Source organism: Mirounga leonina, unplaced genomic scaffold, assembly GCF_011800145.1.
Source record: "Mirounga leonina isolate KUSES-001 unplaced genomic scaffold, KU_Mleo_1.0 Mir_179, whole genome shotgun sequence".
Classification (NCBI taxonomy): domain Eukaryota; kingdom Metazoa; phylum Chordata; class Mammalia; order Carnivora; family Phocidae; genus Mirounga; species Mirounga leonina.
The window spans coordinates 7,440,839-7,457,655 of NW_023270466.1; the positions used below are offsets into that span (position 1 = coordinate 7,440,839).

Here is a 16,817-nt window from a genome sequence, read left to right on the forward strand (position 1 = left end):
TTCATTACATTCATAGGGTTTCTCCCCTGTGTGAGTTCTCTGATGTATTCTTAGACCTGACTTTGCACTGAAAGCCTTCTCACAACCATCACATTTATAGGGTTTCTCTCCTGTGTGAGTTCTCTGATGTTTTCTTAGGCGTGACTTCTCACTGAAAGTTTTCCCACATGCATGACATTTGTAGGTTTTCTCCCCTGTGTGACTTTCCAGAGGCTGAATCAGGAATGAATTCATAGTACAGGATTTTCCACATTCATTACATTCATAGGGTTTCACTGTTATGTGAGTTCTCTGATGTATGTTGAAAGCTGACTGGCAACCTAATGTCTCTGTACATGTGTCATAGTCAGAGGATTTGTCTGTTGTGTGAGTTCTCTGATGCACTGGGAGGGCTGGATTATGGCTGAAATTCTTTCCATATTCAAAGGGTTTCACTCCTACATGAATTTTCTGATGTTCTCTAATGTGTGATTTTTGGCTGAAAGGTTTCCCTTCTGTGTCAGTTCTTTGAGTGATCCTACTGAAATTATTTCTGTTTTCAGTACATTGATATTCATTAAATTCATAATGACTCTTCTCCTCTGGATTACTGCTATGAGAGACTATAAGAGTTGATTTATCACATTGTTTTCCCCCAAATTTACTGAATTTATAAGATTTCACTTTTGGGTGGGTACTCCCAGATGTAATGAGGGCAGTCTTTTCAAGGAAAGCTTTTCCACATTCATTGTACTCAGAAGCTTGCTGCAAAGTCTGAATTGCCTGATGCTGAATGACTTTCTCTTTATGACTGAATGATTTCACATTTTTACTATAGACAAATGATTTCTTTCCAGTATTAGTTCTGCCCTCCTTAATACTGAGGAGCCATTTCTCACATACAGTAAGCTCATGAGCCTTCTTTCTTGAATACTGACAGTGTGGAGTCAATGAGCTGAGACGCAGGTAAGTAGGCTCTGTAGTGTCAAATTTATAGGGCAATGTTCTTGCAGGTAAAATGTTTATATCCAGATTACATGGTTTTTCTGAAATCTCTTCTGCTGTAGTCAATGATTTGTTGGTGAATAAAACTTGCCACAAATATTTGCCTTGGTTTTCTAGGCTCTTCTCTGAGAGTTGATTAGGTTGGGAGTCTTCTAGAAATGAGAAAATTAAAAATACTTTAAGATATTTAACACACTTCTTATGGAATGGGACTTATAGATATATGCCCTATTATGTATTTGATGCCTCAGTTTCCCAACAATAAAGTAATTCCAAGTATATAGTCTCTTTTTGTTAAAAAAAAAAAAGCTTTTTGTAGTAGCAAGAGAAGAAACTAGAAAAAAATATACATACGTATTTGGCCTCTTAAAATATAGTTTTCAGAATTGGTTAAAGAAGAAGATATAAAGGAAAGGAACAATTGAGAATGGAGAATATATTCAAGAGAGTTAGATCTTGGGAACAGAAAAGACAGGAAAAAAGTAGTGAATGGGATGAATTCAACAAAGATTATGGAACTAAGTAGATTAAAAGGCTTCCAATGGATTTATCGGAGGTAGAATTTGCATTAGGGAAAAATACAAGTCTAGATTCTTAGTCAAATATAGATTAAAATGGTAGCATAATCATTAGACTATATGATTACGGTTGGAGCTCCATTTTTTCCAGTCTACACAAAACACTAAAACTAATTTATAATGGTACCAACTAACTCATGGTGAAAGAAAAAAAGTTTGCCACGCTTTAATTCTCTCTGTGGTATCATTCACAGAAACATAAGTGTATCAGTATAAATAAAAAAAAAATGATGGGCATTAAAGTAATTTTTCCACCTATATTGGAGTCACTGCTCTATCCTGGTTCTGGTACTTTGTTATTATTGTCCAATAGTGAATATCTCTTGGCCATCAAACCTTAACTTTTCTCTTTTCAACTTGCTCATAATTTTCCCCAAACTAGTCTTGCTTGCCCAATCTTTGATTCTGTTTTTCAACATATCTAGTTTTTTTTTTTTTTTTTGACTGTGAGAACCTTAAGGATCATGTTTCAAACTGGCCCTAAAAACTACAAATATCCTTTATATTTATTCACCATAAGTTTCTTATGCATAGGGGTGCCTGGGTGGCTCAGTCATTAAGTGTCTGCCTTCGTCTCAGGTCATGATCTCAGGATCCTGGGATTGAGCCCCGCATCAGGCTCCCTGCTCAGTGGGAAGCCTGCTTCTCCCTCTCCCACTTACCCTGCTTGTGTTCCCTCTCTTGCTGTGTCTCTCTGTGTCAAATAAATAAATAAAATCTTAAAAAAAAAGAAAGCTTTAAAAAAAATTTTTCTTATGCATATTTGACTGTTATTGCCCTGCTACTACCCACACTCCTAGCAAAAACGTCAGGCCTATGCTAAAAATATTTGAAAGCCTTGAATACACTGCCCTAGGTGCCAAGAGATGAAAGATGTAAGTGATTCAGGGCAAATTTCACACTAACATGTTCATTTTGTGTTCTAGCTACCATTCCACCAGTCCAAAGTATTTTCTGCTCTAATCTTGCTATCAGTCCCCATTAAATGGTTCTTTTCCAGCAGCAACTTTATACTCACACTCTTTCCCTAAATTGCCCTCCATTCTAGTCTTAGGACTATATAAAATCTAGATGCCCTTCAGGTACAGCAAAGCTATCTTCATTAAACTTAACAACAGAAAGGCTTCTAATATCTTCTCACAAATTTAAGCAACATTTATTTTAAAATCTGAAATAAGTATCATTCTGCCTGTATCATTCATTTCAACAAGGGATATATAGAGAGTACCCATATTTGTGACTCATGATTTTTAAAGTAAATATCATAACCCAAATCAGGAGGCATCTTAAAATTGATGGCAAGCCAGTAGTTAAATGGGCAGCATTTTCTCTTTCTTGGTTGTACTTAAAATACTGGTTCATCTTTTAATCAACAGTACCTATATTATATGAAATATATTTTATGCAGATTTGCTCACTTTTCCAAAATGAAACCTTCACTGTGATATTCTTTGCATCCTTCCGTAATACGTCAGTGGTCCATAAAAAGCAGTGTGCTTCAGAATTACCTAGAGAGCTCTGCACACACAAGGGCTCAGATCAATTGCTGATCTACACTTGAGGATTCAAAAATCCTAAAAATTTGACTTGGGCATTAATTTATGAATAGTGTCTTCTGAATTAATCAATATGAAATAATTATCTCCATCTCATTTTGGAATCAACCCACAATGTTATTAAAAATATTTACCATATAATACATACCAAAGTAGAAGAATGAAACAGACCATTCTTTTGGGGGGAATGATAATCCAGGTGAGAAAAGGAGCTCATCTCATTCAATAACCGTATCTAGCACAATAACTGTATCTGGCACAGATATTTTACTATCTTTTGACACATCCATCAAATGATTTAAGAGTTTACAGAAGAGATAAAATAGACTAAAATATTCCAAGATTATATTACAGAAGTAGGAACCTGTCCCCAAACTTATAATGAATAATAGTGCTTTCTTTCCTTTTTCTGGCTGAGGTTAGCTATTTTTTTTTTAATTAATTAATTTATTTGAGAAAGCAAGAATGAGAGAGAGAGAGAGAGAGTACATGAGAGGGGGGAGGGTTAGAGGGAGAAGCAGGCTCCTCGCTGAGCAGGGAGCCCGATGTGGGACTCGATCCAGGGACTCCAGGATCATGACCTGAGCCGAAGGCAGTCGCTTAACCAACTGAGCCACCTAGGCGCCCCAGAGGTTAGCTATTTTATTTACTTTTATTTCAAGGACTACCTTTTGCCTTATAATTTATACTATTATAGTTTTTATTACATCTTTTATTTTTTATTATTATATGTATATAATAATATAAGTATTATTTACTTTTATTACATCTTCCTTGCTTGTTAAAAAAAGGACACTTGATCCGTGTTTTTCAAAGGTCAACTGGTCAAGGGGTGCTGACCACCCCCCATGCAGTTGGAAATCTGTGTATAACTTCTGACTCCCCAAAAACTTAACCACTAATAGCCTACTGTTGACCAGAAGCCTTACAATAAGATAAACAGTTGATTAACACATATTTTGTAATTTACATGTATACTGTATTTACATGTATACTGTATATGTAATTTACATGTATACTGTATTTTTACAATAAAATAAGCTAGAGAAAAGAAAATGTTATTAAGAAAATAAAATACATCTACAGTAGTTTATTGTATTTATTGAAAAAAATCCGTGTATAAGTAGATCTGTTCAGTTCAAACCTGTGCTGTTCAAGGGTCAACTGTATATGAGATTAAAAATTCTGCACTGCTTTATCTACAGTCCAAAGGTTCTAATAGACATGTTTTTCAATAAGAACTTTTTCTGAATATTGTATAATTTTGATTTACCTTTTGATAAAATAGGTTTTTGAAAGATATATATTCATCATTGATTTTAAGAGAGGGATTTTAACTTTTCTCATATTGTTTGCAATTTACAGTGTTATTGAAAAATACTATCTCTACTTTGTGGAATTTATTGTTATCCAAAATACTTTTACATTTTCTCAGTGTTCCAAGGACATTTAAAAGGAGGTTTGTTCTTTGTTTTCAGAATAGAGTTTTGAAAGACACTTAATAGATTCATTTTATATTTATAATGTCTAGACCAGAGGTTGGGAAACTCTCTGTAAAAGGCCAGAGAGTAAATGTTTTGGGCTTTGCTGGTCATGCAGTCTCTGTTGCAATTATAGTTGACCCTTGAACAATGTGGGGATTAGGGGTGCCAACCCCCAGTGCAATTGAAAATATGCATAATAATTTTTGAATCACCAAAAACTTAACTATTAATAGCCTGCTGTTGAATGGAAACTACCAATAACATAAAGTTGATGAACACATTTTGTATATTACATGTATTATATACTGTATTCTTATGATAAAGTTAGCTACAGAAAAGAAAATCATAAGAAAGAGAAAATACATTTACAGTACTGTACTGTATTTATTTGAAAAAAATCCACATAGAAGAGAACCTGAGCAGTTAAAGCCTATGTTGTTTGCATAGTTCAAACCAATGTTACTCAACTCTGCCCTGTAGTGTGAATACATAAACAAATGGACATGGCTATGTGTTCCAATAAATGTTTCTTTACCAAAAAAAGCAGCAGGCAGGATTTGACCTGGGGCTAGTTTTCTGAGCCTTATTCTAGACTCCACTGAGTCTGGTATGAAATCAGAGGGGCATATTAAGGTCTACTATATCTAATGTATACCTACTTCTCCTTATATCTCTTGCCAGTTTTTGTTTTATGATAATTTTGCTGTGATAGTTTTGTTGATAATTTATTTGGTACACTAATATTCAAAACTTTTATATGTCCTTTAAAAACTTTTTTAGCTTTATCAAAATATCCTTTTTTTTTAAAATCTGTTTTTGACATGAACGGATTCTTAAGTATTAGTTAGGTAATTAAATTTGAGTTTTAAAATGCTTTTGGCTTAACAATTCATGACCATATTTCAAACTTTATACATTACTTTTTAGGCATATCTCTTTGATACAATCTGATAGCATGTTTTCTTAATAGGTGAATTTAATTCATTTACATTAGTTGATATGGCAGGTATGCTTACCTTACCGTATATTATGTGGTGTGTTTGCATAGCTTTCGTGCAACATGTTTAACACAGCAGGCCTGAGACTGTTACCCTTAGATGGCTGACTTGCAAGATTAGCCCATGGCTGGCATCTGTGAACTTAGATTTTGAGATGGTTCCCAAGAACCTAGTCTCTAATGAACTTTCCAGGTAGACAAAATTCACTGCTGGGGGTCTTAGAAGCTCACACCTGGTTTCCTCTGGACTTTGCCCCTTTTCTCTTTGCTGATTTTGCTTTGTACCAATCATTTCATGTTATAAATCTTAGCTATGAGTATGACTATATGCTGAGTAACAAAGAATCAATGAATGGGGTATGTGGTAGTTGTCCTGGGGACTCACTCTTTTTTTTTTTATTTGAAGTATACTTGACACATAATATTATTGGGGACTCTACACAACTTTCTAAGAAACTTTACTAGTAACAGGTCTGTTATCTTTGCTCTATCACACATATTTAACTTCTAATAATTAGGAAGGCTGCAGTTTGCTCCAGTAGTTATCCTTTCTAATTATGTTATGTAATTGCTTAATCATCTATACATTTAGATGACATCTAGTAACTCATTATTATATTATGAAAAATTATGGTTCCTTTCTCTTTTCTAATTTGCCTATTCTCAATTTTAGTAGCTTTATTATTTTTTCTTAGTTTTTATCTTTTTACTGTTAAGAATATGGAATTCATTATTTAACTTTTCAGCTTCAAACGGAATACTTAGTTCCCATCTTTGCAGCAATGTCTGCAATAGCCAAACTGTGGAAAGAGCCGAGATGCCCTTCAACAGATGAATGGATAAAGAAGATGTGGTCCATATATACAATGGAATACTACTCAGCCATCACAAAGGATGAATACCCAACTTTCACATCAACATGGATGGGACTGGAGGAGATTATGCTAAGTGAAATAAGTCAAGCAGAGAAAGTCAATTATCATATGGTTTCACTTATTTGTGGATCATAAGGAATAGCATGGAGGACACTTGGAGAAGGAAGGGAAAAATGAAGGGGGGGAAATCGGAGGGGGAGATTAACCACGAGAGACTACGGACTCCGAGAAACAAACTGAGGGTTTTAGAGGGGAGGAGGGGTGGGGGGATGGGTTAGCCTGGTGATGGGTATTAAGGAGGGCACGTACTGCATGGAGTAATGGGTGCTATACGAAAACAATGGATCGTGGATCACTACATCAAAAGCCAATGATGTATTGTATGGTGACTAACATAACACAATAAAATAAAATTAAATTAAAAAAAAGATGAGAATATGCTCATGCTTACAACCTACTCCTTGTGTTAGCTGGCCCCTTTCACATTTTATTAGATCTATTATTTTTATAATTTAAAATGTAAAATCCTCTAAAAGGACAGTGCTGAAAAACATTTTAAACTGCTCACTTCCAGCTGATCGCTTTGTTTTTGTTTTTGTTTTTTTTTAGCTGATCACTTTGGATCTAATTTTTTGGATGCCTTCTGCCAGTATTCAATAACTCACCTGGGGAGCTTTTTCTTAGAAATTCTTTCTTTAATAACCATGGATCTTCTCCTTGTTCCAGTGTGAAGATCAGTTCTGGTTTTGTAAAGCAGTACCCTGTAAATGGGAAATAATTTAGCACTTGAGTTAGCTGCATATGTTTCACTGTTTCTGAATATGAAGGAAGGTATAGTTTCAAAAATGGCACATTCAGGGTGCTCACTACAACTTTTCTGGGAGGAGAGTGATCACAAAAAATATTTTCTAATGCTTATAAAGGATCAATCTTATTAAACCCCCAAATCACAAGCCTAAGTAATATTAAATTCTAAAATGCTCAATGTCTGTGTTTTAAAGAAGAGATTTCAGAAGGACTTTCCAAACTGGCCATAATAGAGTAAAAGGAACTGATTTACTTCTCCATATCACACATCTAAAAAAGTGTACAAACTATATAAAATGGTTATTAGACTTTAGACACCAGGCAGTGCAGACAGGAATACCTGACAATAGGAAATCAAATGAGGTGAGTCCTATGACTATCACGTGTTGATACAAAATGAACATAATCTTTAAAAAATTTTAAAGAGAAAGGAAGAGTTTTATTTGAGCCCAAGTTAGGACAACTGCCAGGGATACACAATCTTCACAAGCAAGGGAGTGCTCCAGAGAAGGAACATTTCGTGCAGGGTTATATATGTTCTTGACATAGAGTTACAAATCATCAAGATGAAGGACACTCCAGAAAGTTACAGACTTTATCTTATGTTTTTATTATATGCAAGGCTGTACGACTTTAATCTTATGGGAACCAGGGAGAGTTCTTTTGGTTTTGTTTTTCTTATCTTTTGTTTGGAATGCTCCTTTTTTTTAATTGAAGCAGATGTACAATGTGTGCTCGGGGCAGAAACAGAGCTAATGCTTTGAGGTTTTGTCAAGTCATTTTAGTCTTAGTAAATGTTAAAGTATAGCTTCTCTGGGAGCCCAGGAGCAGGGCCCACAAACATTAAAAGCTGAAAATTTCCTTTATCACATAACTTACTGCCAAGAAGAGTTTAACTCACAGAACAAAAGAACCAAGAAAGCCTAGCTGACTCAGTAAGTTGAAGTAACATAACTGAATTTTTTAAAAAGATTTTATTTATTTATTTGACAGAGAGAGACACAGCGAAAGAGGGAACACAAGCAGAGGGAGTGGGAGAGGGAGAAGCAGGCTTCCCGCAGAGCAGGGAGCCCGATGCGGGGCTCGATCCCAGGACCCTGGGATCATGACCTGAGCCGAAGGCAGACGCTTAATGACTGAGCCACTCAGGCGCCCCTAACATAACTGAATTTTAAGGAAGCCATGACAACTAGAATTGTTAAGGATGAAATACTAGAGAAGAAAAAGCTGTACTGATATGGAGTCTTAGAGATTTGCAGAAGAGTCTCCTAAGTACTAACTTATGCAAGTATGTAAGAAAAATACTCAAGGAAGAGGAAAGACGAGTGAAAAAGAGTAGGCTGAGAAAATTATCAAAGCATACACAGATGTAGGAAGCTTCTGTTGCCACCAGACAGGGTAGAAAAATTTCGTACTTCATGGCCAACTGGGAAGAATACCAGAAGGATGTTTATTGCTTAATATAAGAGTCAAATTAGTCCTAAAGCAAGCTCTGAATCTAACATAACACAGCTTAAAGCAATCCTTGAAATAATCAAATTAATTCCAAATAACTTAACTACATACCAGAAAAGGCCTCAAAAGATTTAAAATACAACAAAACTAGTAGCTAACAATATATTATCAGTATTATCAGTGCTCAATAAGATAAATGTACTTTTGATTCCCTTTATCAGTTTCATCCTTCCCCTCACCCACCTCCATCTGGCAACCACTAGTTTGTTTTCTGCATTTAAGAGTTTGTTCTTTTTGTTTGCTCTCTTGTTTTTTGTCTGTTCATTTGTTTTGTTTCTTCAATTCCAATATGAGTGAAATCATATGGTAATTGTCTTTTTCTGATTGACTTATTTCACTTAACATTATACCCTCTAGGTCCATCCATGTAATTGCAAATGGCAAGATCTCACTCGATGAAGAGAAAATCTTAAGTAGCTAGAAAAAGGTATAATATGGATAGAGGAACAAAGAATGCCTCCTTCTTGTCAGAAATTATATAAGCCACAAGACAATGAAGTGACAATTTTAAAATACTGGAAGAAAAAAGTCAACCTATAGTTCTATATTTAGCAAATATAAGACATTTTCAGACAAACAAAAGCTGAATTTATCACCAACTGACATACATTACAGAAGAAGCTAAAAACATTCTTCAGACAGAAAAAAAATGCTATTGGGTGGAAATTTAGATTTATACATAGAAATACAGAGCACCACAACCTGGAAATCTGATATAAATATAAAATATACTTTTCTCATATTTAGAACTTTTAAAAAATGGTAAATTATCTTTTAAAATAACAACCACCATACACTGTAAGGTTTGTAACATATATATTATATATATGTATGTGTATGTAAAATATGTGACAACAGCACAAAAGATGGAAGGTAAAAAATGGACAATTACAAAAATCTCATAAATGTAGTAAAAAAATATTTGAAGGCAGATTGTGTTAAGTTAAAGATGTATGCTGTAAATGCTTAAGTAACCACATAACCACATAAGACAGGCACAGCTATAAACCACTTACATAGATGTAATGAAATCATTAAACATACAGTTAATCCAAAGAAAGCAGCAAAAGTAGAAAAATGGGAAAAAACAGACTGCAAAAATAGTACACGGCCATATACAGTTCATTTAATGTTAAATGTAAATTGCAGTTAAAAGGCAGAGATTGACAGATTGGATATAAAAGCCAGATCCAAATACATGATGTCTACAAGAAATCCACATTAAAGACACAGGTAAGTTATAAGTAAAAAGAACAAAAAAATGCCAAGCAAACATAATTAATAGAAAGTCTGAGTGACTTTGTTAATATCAAAGTAAAATTCAAAAGAAAGGAATATTATCTGGGATAAAGAGAAATACTGCACAATGATGAAGGGAATAATTCATCAAGAGGACAAAACAATCCTAAATATTTTTTCATCTTATGAAACTACTTCAAAGTATATAAAGCATATCCTGTTAAAACTAGAAGAATAACCAAATCCACAATTACAGCTGGGCAGTAACAGCATTTGTCTTAATAACTGATAAAACAAGTAGATGAAAAGTAACTAAGGACAAAGAAAAACTGAACAATATTATTAACATGACCTAATTCCCATCTATAGAAGACTGGTCCATGGTTAAAAAATGACTCAACTATATCCTGTCCACAGTAAGTTCATTTCATAAATATTGTTTAAATGGTTTTCCCTTATATAAAGGTAAAGTTTTTCTCTTGTTGCCTTTAAGATCTTTTGTCTTTAGTTTTCTTAAGTTTGAAAGTCATGGGGGGCACCTGGGTGGCTCAGTTAAGCATCTGACTCTTGATTTTAGCTCAGGTCATGAAGTCAGAGATGTGGGATCAAGTTCCGTGTCAGGATCCACACTCAGAGTGGAGTCTGCTGTTCCTCTCCCTCTGCTTCTCCCCCTGTGCTCCCACTCTCTCTTTTTCTCTCTCTCTCAAATAAATAAATAAAATCTTAAAAAAAGAAAAAAAATTCATGGAGTTCATGGCATGGATTCCTTTGGTTTTAGTCTGCGTGGAGTTTGCCCAGCTTCTTCAATATAGGCTTATGCCTTTTGCCAAATTTGGGAAATTTTCAGCCATTATTTCTTTGAATACTTTTCCACCTTTCCTTATGGGACTCCAAAGACAAAAATGTTAAGAAATTTTGTTGCAGATCCATAGTCCCTGAGATTCTGTTCAATTTTGTTATCTATTTTATTTTCTGTAATAATGGGCCATTATTCTATATAAAGTTATATGATTTTTTTCTCTGTCCTCTCCATTCTGCTGCCGTGCATATGCACTGAATTTTTAAAAAATAAATTTTTTATTTTAGAATGTCTTTAAATTCACAGGAAAACTGCAAGGATAGGAAGGCAAATTTCTAAATATGCTGTACCCAATTTACCCTACTGTTAACATTACTAGAAGTTTTGTCACAACAAATAATATAATGTTGACAATTATTAAATAAAATCCATACTTTGATATTCAAATTTTCCCCTTAATCTCATTTCTCTGTTCCACAATTCCATCCAGGATACCACATTACATTTAGTTATCATGTCTCCTTAGACTCCTCCAGATTATGAGTGACTGCCTTGGTTTTGATAACCTTGACATTTAGAAGATACTGCAGAAAAGTCCTTCAGTGTGGGCTACTTATCTGATGTGTTTTTGGGATAAAAACGGAGTTTGTGTTTTGAGGATAAAGACTATAAAGGCAAAGAGACTGCTATCCTTATCCCATCTTATGCTATCAGCATGACATCATTTTCTTTCAACTTTAAATTCTAGTTAGTTAACATACAGTGCAATACTGTTTTCAGGAGTAGAATTCAGTGGTTCGTCACTTACATACAACATCCACTGTTCATCATAACAAGTGCCCAGCTTAATACCCACCACCCATTTAGCCCATCCCCCACACATCCCCATCAACCCTCAGTTTGATCTCTATCGTTAAGAGTCTCTTATAGTTTGCTTCCCTCTTTTTACCCCTCCCATATGTTCATCTGTTTTGTTTTTCAAATTCCACATATGAGTGAACTCATATGTTATTTTGTCTTTCTCTGACTGACTTATTTCACTTAGCATAATGTACTCTAGCTCCATCCACGGCATTGCAAATAGCAAGATTTTTTTGTGTGTGGCTGAGTAATATTCCATTGTACATATATACCACATCTTCTTTATCCACTCATCAGTTGATAAACATCTGGACTCTTTCCATAGTTTGGCTACTGTTGATAATGCTGCTATAAACAGCTTGATGCATGTGCCCTGGCAAATCACTATTTTTGTATCCTTTGGGTCAATACATAGTAGTGCAATTGCTGGATGATAGGGAGTTCTGTATGTATGTATGTATGTATGTATGTATGTATGTATGTATGTATGTATTTATTTATTTATTTATTTGGAGTGAGAGAGCAAGAGAGAGAGAGAGAGAGCACAAGCAGGGGGAGGTGCAGAGGGAGAGAGAGAAGCAGATACCCTGCTAAGCGGGAACCTGACATAGGGCTCAATCCCAGAACCCTGGGATCATGACCTGAGCTGAAGGCAGATGCTTAACTGACTGAGCCACCCAGGTGCCCCTAATTTTAACTTTTTGAGGAACCTCCATATTGTTTTCCAGAGTGACTGCACCAGTTTGCATTCCTACCAACAGTCCAAGAGAGTTCCCCTTTCTCTGCATCCTCACCAACACCTGTTGTTTCTGGTGGTGTTAATTTCAGCCATTCTGACTGGTGTGAGGTGGCATCTCATCCTGGTTTTGATTTGTATTTCCCTGATGGTGAGTGATGTTGAGCATTTTTTCATGTGTCTGTTAGCCATCTGGACGTCTTCTTCAGAAAACTGTCTATTCATGTCTTCTGCCCATCTGTTAACTAGATTATTTGTTTTTTGGGTGTTGAATTTGGTAAGTTCTTTATAGATTTTGGATACCAACCCTTTATCAATATGTTGTTTGCAAATATCTTCTCCCATTCTGTAGGATGCCTTTTAGTGTCTTGATTGTTTCCTTTGCTGTGCAGCAGTTTTTTATCTTGATGAATCCCAATAGTTTGTTTTTGCTTTCGTTTCCCTTGCCTCTAGCACCATGTTTAGTAAGAAGTTGCTCCAGCTGAGGTCAAAGTGCTAGCTGCCTGTGTTCTCCTCTAAGATTTTGATGGTTTTCTGTCTCCCATTTAGGTCCTTCATCCATCTTGAATTTATTTTTGTGTATGGTGTAAGAAAGTGGTCCAGGTTCATTATTCTCCATCAATATGACTTATCACTAATAATAACCTGGACGACCTGGTTGAGGTAGTTACCCCCCCAACCCCATGCATATTGCACTCTTTAGAAGGAAGTCACTAGGCACAGCCTGCTAAAGGGATAGGGAATTCTGCTCCACCTCCTTGAAGGTGGAGTAATCACATAATTTATTAGGAATTCTTCTGCTTGAAGATTTTTCTATTCTCTCATTTATTTACTTATTCAATCACTTACTCATATCAGGATGGACTAATGGGTAGTCCATACTTTGGGTTATACATTAAGTTATATTAATGCCTAAATTGTGGCAGTTTTGGCTACAGGGAGCTTTTTCAGTTTGGCTCCTCTGTTCTTGATATACCCCCATCATTCAGGTTTTTGAGCATTTCCTTCTGTTCCTCTGCACTTACCTTGTATGTTTCATGCCTCATCCTTAGAATCAGCCATTTCTCCAAGGAACTTTGGTTCCTCTTATTGGAGAATGGTATTAAAAACTACTAATACATCTATTTCAATTTCCAATTTCTGTATAATTTAGTTTTGGAAGATTATGTGTTTCTATGAATTTGTCCCTTTCATCAATTTGTTGGCATACAATTGCTCATAGTGTTCTCTAATAATTATTTTTATTCCTGTAAAATTGGTAGTACTGTCTCCACTTTCATTTCTAATTTAGTAATTTGAGTCCTTTCTTTTTTTCTGAATCTAGCTATGGCTTGGGAATTCTGTTGATCTTTTCAAAGAATCAATTTTGGTTTCATTGGTTTTCTCTTCTGTTTTTCTATTCTTTATCATTTCTATTGTCTCATTCCATCTGTTAGCTTTTAGTTTGCTCTCTTTTTCTGTAGCTCCTTAAGGTGTAAAGTGAGGTTCTATTGGTGTGGGCTTTTTTTTCTTTTAAAGATTTTATTTGAGAGAGAGAGAGAGCACAAGAGCATGAGCAGGGGAAGGGGCAGAGGGAGAGGGAGAAGCAGACTCCCACTGAGCAGGGAGCCCAATGCAAGGCTAGATCCCAGGATCCCCAGATCATGACCTGAGCTGAAGGCAGATGCTTAACTGACAGCCACCCAGTTGCCCCTCTTTTTTCTTGTTATATATACCTTTTCTTGTTTAAGGTATAAGGTTCATAGCTAAACTTCCCATCTTAGTGTTACTGTTACCGTATCCCGTAAGTTTTTGTGTGCTGTGTCATTTTCATTCTGTCAAGGTATTTTCTAATTTCCCTTGTGATTTTTTTCTTTGACTCACTGGTTGTTTAAAAGTATGATGTTTATTTTCCATTTATTCATGACATTCATTTTCCTTCTGTTATTGATTCTTTAGTTTCATTAATTGTGATTGGAACAGATACTGCATATGATTTCAATCTTCTAAAATGTATTAAGACTTGTTTTGGTCTAACCTGGAGAACAAACCATGTGCATATGAAAAATATGTAGTGTACTGTAGTTGACTGGAGTCTTCTATACAATTGTTACGTTCAATTGGCTTATGGTGCTTTTCACGTCCCTTTTTTCTTTGGTTGGTCAATCCATTGTTGGAAGTGGAGTATTATTGCCATATAACTGTGTGTTTCTCCCTTCAGTTATGTTCATGTTTGCATATATAATTTTGGGCTCTGATGTTAGGTGCAAAAATGTTCACAGACATTATGCCTTCTTGGTGAACTGACACTTTTAGCAATATATAATGTTCTTTTTCATCTCTTTTAACAGTTTCTTACTTAAAGTCTAGATATTAGTATAGCCTCACCTCTTTTGGTTATTATTTGCATAGTATATCTTTTTCCATCTTTCATTTTCAATTTATTCATGTCTTTAGCTCTAAGTTGTCTCCTGTAGAGAGCACAGTTTGATCATTTGTAAAAAAATTCATTCTGCCAATCTCTTACCTTTTTTCCATTTAAATACTAGTTAACTATAATGTATTATTAGTTTCAGGGGTAGAATTTAGTGATTCCTCACTTTCATATAACACCCAGTGCTCATTACAAGTGCCCCCCCCCCTTTTTAAGATCTTATTTATTTGTCAAAGGAATAGAGATAAATAGAGCGAGCGAGCACAAGTATGGGGAGTGGCAGGCAGAGGGAGAAGCAGGCTTCCTGCTGAGCAAGGAGCCTGATGCAGAACTTGATCCCAGGACTGGGACCATGATCTGAGCGAAAGGCAGATGCTTAACTGACTGAGCCACCCAGGCGTCCCATCAAGTGCCCTCTTTAATGCCCATCACCAATTGCCCTATTCCCCACCAACTCTGTTTATTCCCTACAGTTAAGAGTCTCTTATAGTTTGCTTCTGTTTTTATTTTATTTTTCCTTCCCTTCTCCATATGTTCATCTATTTTGTTTCTTAAATTCCACATGAGTGAAATCATATGGTATTTGTCTTTCTCTAATTGACTTATTTTGCTTAGCATAACACGTAATTGTTCCATCCATGTCATTGCAAATGGCAAGATTTCATTGTTTTTGATGGCTGAGTAATATTCCACCACACACACACACACACACACACACACACACACACCCCTTCTTTATCATCTGTCAATGGACATCTGGGCTCTTTCCATATTTTGGCTATTGTGCACATTGCTACAATAAACACTGGGGTGCATGTGCCCCTTTGAATCACTATGTTTGTATCCTTTGGGTAAATACCTAGTACTGCAATTGCTGAGTCATAGGGTAGTTCTATTTTTAACTTTCTGAGGACCCTCCATACTGTTTTCCAGATAGGCTGGACCAGTTTGCATTCCCACCAACAGTGCAAGAGGGTGTCCCTTTCTCCATATCCTCACCAGCACCCATTCTTTCCTGAGTTGTTAATTTTAGCCATTCTAACTGGTGTGAGATGGTATCTCATTGTGGTTTTGAATTGTATTTCTCTGATGATGAGTGATGTTGAGCATTTTTTTCATGTGTCTGTTAGCTATTTTCATGTCTTCTTGGAGAAATATCTATTCATGTCTTCTTCCCAGTTTTTGACTGGATTTTTAATTTTTGGGGTATTGAGTTTGCTAAGTTCTTTATAGATTTTGGATACTAGCCCTTTATTTGCTATGTCATTTGCAAATATCTTCTCCCATTCCTTGGGTTGCCTTTTAGCTTCTTTGTTTCCTTTGTTGTGCAGCTTTTTGTCTTGATGAATCCCAGTAGTTCATTTTTGCTTTTTTTGTCCTTGCCTCTAGAGACATGTCTAGCAAGAACTTGCTGTGGCTGAGGCCAAGGAGGTTGATGCTTGTGCTCTCCTCTAGGATTTTGATGGATTCCTGTTTCACATTTAGGTCTTTCGTCCACTTTGAATTTATTTTTGTGTATGGTGTAAGAAAGTGGTCCAGTTTCATTCTTCTGCATGTATTTGTCGATTTTTCCCAATAACCATTTGTTGACAAGACTGTCTTTTTCCCGTTGGATATTCTTGCCTCCTTTGTTGAACATTAACATTGTTTGACCATGTAGTTGCAGACTCATTTCTGGGTTCACTGTCTGTTCTATTGATCTATATGTCTATTTTTTTTGTCTGCCTGTACCATACTGTTTTGATTACTACAGCTTTGTGTAATATAACATGAAATCTGGAATTGTTATACCTCCACTTTTGTTCTGCTTTTTCAACATTGCATTGGCTACTTGAGGGCTTTTGTGGTTCCATATAAATTTTAGAATTGTTTCTTCCAGGTCTGTAAAAAATGCTGGTGTTATTTTGATAGGCATTGCATTGAATGTGTGTAGGTAGCATAGACGTTTTAACAATATTTGGTCTTCCAATCCA

The 16,817-nt window shown here is 35.6% G+C and overlaps 1 protein-coding gene across 1 annotated transcript in view; it reads right to left on the bottom strand.

Moving 5' to 3' along the window:
- ZNF510 (zinc finger protein 510) overlaps positions 1–16,817 on the bottom strand; it is a 106,764-nt gene that overhangs the window by 42,960 nt on the left and 46,987 nt on the right. The window contains 2 exon segments of the mRNA XM_035024485.1: positions 2–1,136; positions 7,140–7,235. Of these exon segments, the coding sequence (XP_034880376.1) occupies positions 2–1,136; positions 7,140–7,235 (1,231 nt within the window).